Raw genomic sequence first — 7796 nt, forward strand, 5'->3', positions numbered from 1 at the left:
AATACAGAAAATCACATTGTAGGATTTTTAATGAATTTATTTGCAAATTATGGTGGAAAATAAGTATTTGGTCACCTACAAACAAGCAAGATTTCTGGCTCTCACAGACCTGTAACTTCTTCTTTAAGAGGCTCCTCTGTCCTCCACTCGTTACCTGTAGTAATGGCACCTGTTTGAACTTGTTATCAATATAAAAGACACCTGTCCACAACCTCAAACAGTCACACTCCAAACTAACAATTACTTTGTCTTTATTAGTTATAAAATATGATGTTTATTTGACACACATCCACAGTGAACAGTTAAAAAAGCACGACGTAAAAATAAAAAAATATGTTTTCCATATGGTAGATAGAGTTAAGAGTAGTCTCATGGTCCAGTTATAGACACAGCAGATCAGATGTCAATGCATGAAATATATTTTATCAAAACATTCATGTTATTCTAATACCAATATTCATTAGATTATACTTTACTAAAAGAATAGAGTTAAAATATATAAATTTGCTTTATATTTACCCATTGAATATATATATATATATATATCAATACCAAAAATAGAGTTGAACAAAATACCTTTCAGGAGGAACGTCTTATTTAAATACAGTGCGGTCCACAATTAATGACACCCTTGATAAAGATGAGCAAAAATGACTCTATAAAATCATTGTAAAATGTAAAATGCTATATTGTATGATCCAAAAAATTTGGGAAATTATACTAATGTATACTACTACAATTGCTCAGACAAACAGATCTTGTTAACAAGTAATAAAACAATTATTGACACCTGTTTTCAATTACCTTTCAATACCTCGCGAGGAAAACAGCACTGAGCTTTTCTGTAAAATGTTTTATGAGTTGGAGAACACAGTGGGAGGGATCTTAGACTGTTCCTCCATACAGAATCTTTCCAGATCCTTGATATCCTTCATCTGCATTTATGGACTGGCCCTCTTCAATTCAAACTTGCACATCATCATCTGCACATCTATCACTCCAGTGTAAATTGTAATTACTTTGCTACTATGGCCTATTTTTTGCCTTACCTCCTCACGCCATTTGCTCACATCATATATAGACTTATTTTTCGACTGTATTATTGACTATGTTTGTTTTACTCCATATGTAACTCTGTGTTGTTGTATGTGTCGAACTGCTTTGCTTTATCTTGGCCAGGTCTCAGTTGTAAATGAGAACTTGTTCTCAACTCGTCTACCTGGTTAAATAAAGGTGTAATTAAAATTTTAAAAATGAAAAGGTTTTCAATGTGTTTCAAGTCCGGAAACAGAGACGGCCATTGAAAAAATTGTGATTATTAACAAGAACCAGTGAAAGGAAAATATACCCATAACATCAAAGATCCACCAGCATATTTTACAGTAAGTATGGGGATCTTTTCTTCTTACACATTTTAATTTAGATGCCAAAGCATATATATACATACATACATACATACATACCACTAATGTATGTGTGGCCAAAGAGCTCTATTTCCATGTTATCCAACAAATGTAAACTCCTGGAGTTGGATAAACAGCATTGGCACTTGGATTGGAACCAGTGCTGTGGTCAGATGACATGAAAACAGAGCACTTTGGCCACGCCCACCAGTGGTGTTGTATCAGTATAGTATAAAATAATAAAATAATAGCTCCGTATACGAATTATGTCTTTTATACAGTTAGTTTTACTCATCTTTATCAAGGATGTCAATCATTTGGGACCCCATTGCACTTGTATGCTCTGTTTACAAACCGTGTTATATTTACATTATGCTTAAAATACAAATCAGATATTGCAGCATTCTCTTAAAGAGAATAACAACGAACGCATGCTCCCCCCTCAAATCCGATATTGCAGCATTCTCTTAAAGAGAATAACAACGAACGCATGCTTCCCCCCTCAAAGTCTTAAAAACATAAATATTGGACTATGTTTGTTGACTTAATCCAGAAATACAAATACATGACAACACCCCAGACATTAAAACAAACAGTATGTCATGACAAGTTATCAACTTAAAACATTGCATTGACATGAGTTTGATATGACAAATCCGCTTAACTTGTAAAACTAACGTTTTAACTTGTAAAACGAACGTTGTTGAAAACAAGAAAGGATCCATTTATAAATCTATATTCAACATGTAGGCTACTTCATAATGTTCCTGTAAAGCTGAATCATAATTCCAGGACATTCACGCAGGTGTCAGTAGTTCCTTTTTTTCCCCCACACATTCATAAAAACATTCATTCAAGTCCTAATTTATGTCTCATTGTAACTCTCAGTGATTACTCTGGTTTATAACTCATTATAACGCTGTGATATTCTGGTTTATAACTCATTATAACGCTGTGATATTCTGGTTTATAACTCATTATAACGCTGTGATATTCTGGTTTATAACTCATTATAATTATCAGTGATGAACTCTGGTTTTGTCTGAGAAATAAACCCCCTAGACAACACAAAAAAACGAATACAAAAACACAATGAACAACATCAATAATTCAACCACTTAGTACAAGCACCATTGATGATATAAAAGAGAACATTCCACAGAGCAAGCCGTCCCTTACAGTAGCTGCTATCTGTAGTCAGCCATGGGTGGGGGCTGTAACAGCTGCTTTGGTACCAGGTCAGTGTTAAGCTACAAAATAGTAGCCTGGTCCCAGATCAGTTGTGCCGTCTTGTGACAATGGCCATAGGAGTTGTCTGTACAGCACAAACAGATCTGGGACTAAGGTTAACATAACGGAGCACAGAGGTCTTTGGGATTGATGCCAAACCATCTATGGGTGGGGCAGGAGAAACTGTAAGTCATGATTAGTTACAGCAGTATGATTTGTTGCATGAAGAGAAAAAAACGTCCCTGAATCCACCATAAACTCCATACAGCGTTCAACATAAAACATTCAAACATACAGCATTGAATACATACGGCATTAAAACAAGGGAAGGTGAGGATCCGTTGGCATCATAGAACAACATCAAGGTCGTCCCTATACAGGTTCCATCTTTATTGTCACTTTCTTTAGAGTCCATCTAACTCTATAGTGTAGTCCTTCTAACTCTATAGTGTAGTCCATCTATAACTCTATAGTGTAGTCCATCTAAATCTGTAGTGTAGTCCATCTATAACTCTGTAGTGTAGTCCATCTACCTCTGTAGTGTAGTCCATCTATAACTCTATAGTGTAGTCCATCTATAACTCTATAGTGTAGTCCTTCTAACTCTATAGTGTAGTCCATCTAACTCTATAGTGTAGTCCTTCTAACTCTATAGTGTAGTCCTTCTAACTCTATAGTGTAGTCCATCTAACTCTATAGTGTAGTCCATCTAACTCTATAGTGTAGTCCTTCTAACTCTATAGTGTAGTCCTTCTAACTCTATAGTGTAGTCCATCTAACTCTGTAGTGTAGTCCATCTAACTCTATAGTGTAGTCCATCTAACTCTGTAGTGTAGTCCATCTATAACTCTATAGTGTAGTCCATCTAACTCTGTAGTGTAGTCCATCTAACTCTGTAGTGTAGTCCATCTATAACTCTATAGTGTAGTCCATCTTACTCTGTAGTGTAGTCCATCTATAACTCTATAGTGTAGTCCATCTTACTCTGTAGTGTAGTCCATCTATAACTCTATAGTGTAGTCCATCTAACTCTGTAGTGTAGTCCATCTAACTCTGTAGTGTAGTCCATCTATAACTCTATAGTGTAGTCCATCTTACTCTGTAGTGTAGTCCATCTATAACTCTATAGTGTAGTCCATCTAACTCCATGTTCTCAGTTTGACAGACGGTCCTTGATCACTGAAGTGTTCACGTGTTTCCAGCCACTTGACAGAAAGAGAGTTCCTTTTTAGATGGTCACGTCTGCAAAGTCAGGTCGTGTGAATCCTTTCTGTAAAACACAAACATGAGAGACATTTTGTCAGGACATATATCAAAAGGATGATCTCAAAATGTTACGCTGTCCACTTGGCATTGTGTTGTAGGCTTTCAGTTTGACTGTTCTTTCAAGATACAAGACAAAACTTAGTTCCCAGTAACTAATACGTAACTGTAATATTTAAACACCAGGGACAGTTAATATTATATAGCTGCTACCAATCAATACTGTCATGACGTTGCCCTTTTTGGGTACAGCAAGCCCCACCCCCCTCTCCCTGCCTCCTACACACAGGCTGCTGTGGTCAGAGAGAGGTCGAAAAATCCCGGAGGAGATGATCTCCTCATGGCCACAGTAGAGAGACAGAGTGAATTTTCATAGAGAAACAAATTAATTTCTTCCACCTCACAGAACTGGAGGTCCGAACAACATTTATGTTCTGGAGAAGGTATAAAAAATGATCGGTGAAGAATCCTGCTACGAACTGGTCCGTTTGGTAACAGTTTGTGACACTCATGGGAGACAATACAGCCACATCACCATAACGCTGTTTATATAATAGGATCAGATATGAGGTTTAAATCTAATTGTTGTATAAGATGGATGAGTGAAGAGGATACTGTTTGTAAAATGGTGTAATGTGATTTTGGACTGTTTAATGAAGGAAACTCCAATTCCCTTTTTTAGTTGAACTAAATCAGAGGACCGCCCATGAGCACAGTTTCGGACCTGGCGCCATGAGACAGCCTTTTTCTGCAACTCCCGAATAAAACCCCCACTTTGAGAATTTCTCAGGAGACCATGTTTCTCTCAATTACGAGAGGACAAAGGTTGCAGACCAGCTTACTTACTTACTCTCGATAACGAGAGGGCCAGGTTTTGAGACGATTGCTGAATCTTTTAACCATCCCACGTGGTTAAACTCTTAGACTATCGATGCCGACAGAATAAGAACAAGTCTTTGATATTAATTACTAGTCTGCAGCTAGGAATTTGTTATCATTGAGATGCAAAGAATAGACAACCGCCGAAACACCCATTCTACAACAACATCGCTGAATGTTACTCTGAAGTATCCATTCAAACCAGACAGAGAGAGACGGACAAAATCTCCAACAGAAACAAACTTTTCAACAGAGATCACAACGACACACTGAGCGTAAATATATATATTTATTGCAATTGTTCCCAAATGAGTGAGCGTTCATGTGCAAAGGATTAGCATTTCAATTGTTATAATTATCAACTGTGTGTTGTCTTATCTCAGTCAACCCCCACTTCCCTTTTGTACACCAAGCCGCGATTTTATTCCACACATATTTCTTTAACTATCTACTGTTTGTTTACATACTTAGTTAGTAAATAAATGATTTAAGATAATTGATGTATGCATGACTCACAGTGAAGACTGGGTTCGTGCAGATAACCAACAATTTACGACGTTTGGAATGAGACTAACGTGAGGTAAATAAATAATTCATTAATTAAGAAGGCTAATTGTTCAGATATGAAAATATCTGAAAAGTTGTATTAGGAAAATTATAAATTATAATCTGAATATTTTCCTTGGTGCCCCGACTTCCTAGTTAATTACATTTGCCTGATTAGTTAATCACGAAATGCTAATTACAGAGAATCTTTGATAAAAACTAAAAGTCTTAATTTAATGAAAGTAAAGACACGGTAATACACTGGAGGACAGTAAATATTCTATAGCTGCTACCAATCAATGTTTTGAATATATTATTTAAGATGAAACTGTTGAAATAGTTCTGCAGGTACTGTAGAGGGAGGTAAATATAGTAGGAGTGTTCGGACTTGTTCATCAGGAAATGCTCTGAGAGAGAGGGAGAGACCATTGTAAATACAACCCATATTTATGCTTATTTATTTTCCCTTGTGTACACTTAACCATTTGTACATCGTTGCAACACTGTATATACAGTGGGGCAAAAAAGTATTTAGTCAGCCACCAATTGTGAAAGTTCTCCCACTTAAAAAGATGAGAGAGGCCTGTAATTTTGATCATAGGTACACTTCAACTATGACAGACAAAATGAGGGAAAAAAATCACATTGTAGGATTTTTAATGAATTTATTTGCCAATTATGGTGGAAAATAAGTATTTGGTCACCTACAAACAAGCAAGATTTCTGGCTCTCACAGACCAGTAACTTCTTTTTTAAGAAGCTCCTCTGTCCTCCACTCATTACCTGTATTAATGGCACCTGTTTGAACTTGTTATCAGTATAAAAGACACCTGTCCACAACCTCAAACAGTCACACCAAACTCCACTATGGCCAAGACCAAAGAGCTGTCAAAGGACACCAGAAACAAAATTGTAGACCTGCACCAGGCTGGGAAGACTGAATCTGCAATAGGTAAGCAGCTTGGTTTGAAGAAATCAACTGTGGGAGCAATTATTAGGAAATGGAAGACATGGATGGAGCAAGACCACTGATAATCTCCCTCGATCTGGGGCTTCCACGACAAGATCTCACCAAAATCTACAATGGGTCAAAAATGATCACAAGAACGGTGAGCAAAAATCCCAGAACCACAGTCTCTCGATGTGCAAAACTGATAGAGACATACCCCAAGCGACTACAGCTGTAATCGGGGTGACCTTTTTCAGTGAATGACCTGCAGAGAGCTGGAACCAAAAAAAATACAGTTTTAACAAAGCCTACCATCAGTAACACACTACGCCTGCCAGGGACTCAAAAAAAATCCTGCAGTGCCAGACGTGTCCCCAAACAAGCAAGATGCTTAAGCCAGGACATGTCCAGGCCTGTCTGAAGTTTGCTAGAGAGCATTTGGATGATCCAGAAGAAGATTGGGAGAATGTCATATGGTCAGATGAAACCAAAATATAACTTTTTGGTAAAAACTCAACTCGTCGTGTATGGAGGACAAAGAATGCTGAGTTGCATCCTAAGAACACCATACCTACTGTGAAGCATGGGGGTGAAAACATCATGCTTTGGGGCTGTTTTTCTGAAAGGGACCAGGACGACTGATCCGTGTAAAGGAAAGAATGAATGGGGCCATGTATCGTGAGATTGAGTGAAAACCTTTTTCCATCAGCAAGGGCATTGAAAATGAAACGTGGCTGGGTCTTTCAGCATGACAATGATCCCAAACACACCGCCAATGAAGGAGTGGCTTCGTAAGAAGCATTTCAAGGTCATGGAGTGTCCGAGCCTGTCTCCAGATCTCAACCCCATAGAAAATCTTTGGAGGGAGTTGAAAGTCCGTGTTAACCAGTAACAGCCCCAAAACATCACTGCTCTAGAGGAGATCTGCATGGAGGAATGGGCCAAAATACCAGCAACAGTGTGTGAAAACCTTGTGAAGACTTACAGAAAACGTTTGACCTCTGTCATTGCCAACAAAGGGTATATAACAAAGTAATGAGATAAACTTTTGTTATTGACCAAATACTTATTTTCCACCATCATTTGCAAATAAATTCATAAAAAATCCTACAATGTGATTTTCTGGATTGTTTTCTCTCATTTTGTCTGTCATAGTTGAAGTGTACCAATGATGAAAATTACAGGCCTCTCTCATCTTTTTCAGTGGGAGAACTTGCACAATTGGTGGCTGACTAAATACTTTTTTGCCCCACTGTATATGTAATATGACATTTGTAATGTCTTTATTGTTTTGAAACTTCTGTATGTGTAATGTTTACTGTTAATTTTTATTGTTTATTTCACATTTGTATATTATCTACCTCACTTGCTTTGGCAATGTTAAAACATGTTTCCCATGCCAATAAAGCCCATTGAATTGAATTGAGAGAGAGTGAGCGAGCGATGGAGCATCGAGAGAGACAGAGACAGAGAGACAGACACAGAGAGAGAGAGAGAGCAAGAGACAGAGACAGAGAGACACACAG

The 7796-nt window shown here is 37.5% G+C and overlaps 1 protein-coding gene across 3 annotated transcripts in view; it reads right to left on the minus strand.

The window, feature by feature from the left end:
• Positions 1-1672: 1672 nt before the first annotated feature.
• Positions 1673-7796, minus strand: part of LOC112240081 (plakophilin-3) — a 58828-nt gene continuing 52704 nt past the window's right edge. For all 3 annotated transcript variants that reach the window (XM_042301932.1, XM_042301931.1, XM_042301930.1), the window contains one exon: positions 1673-3903. In XM_042301932.1, coding sequence (XP_042157866.1) covers positions 3862-3903 — 42 coding nt within the window. In that variant the 3' untranslated portion in view covers positions 1673-3861. The remainder of the gene's footprint in view (positions 3904-7796) is intronic.

This window comes from Oncorhynchus tshawytscha, linkage group LG19 (assembly GCF_018296145.1).
Source record: "Oncorhynchus tshawytscha isolate Ot180627B linkage group LG19, Otsh_v2.0, whole genome shotgun sequence".
NCBI classification, from domain to species: Eukaryota; Metazoa; Chordata; class Actinopteri; order Salmoniformes; family Salmonidae; genus Oncorhynchus; species Oncorhynchus tshawytscha.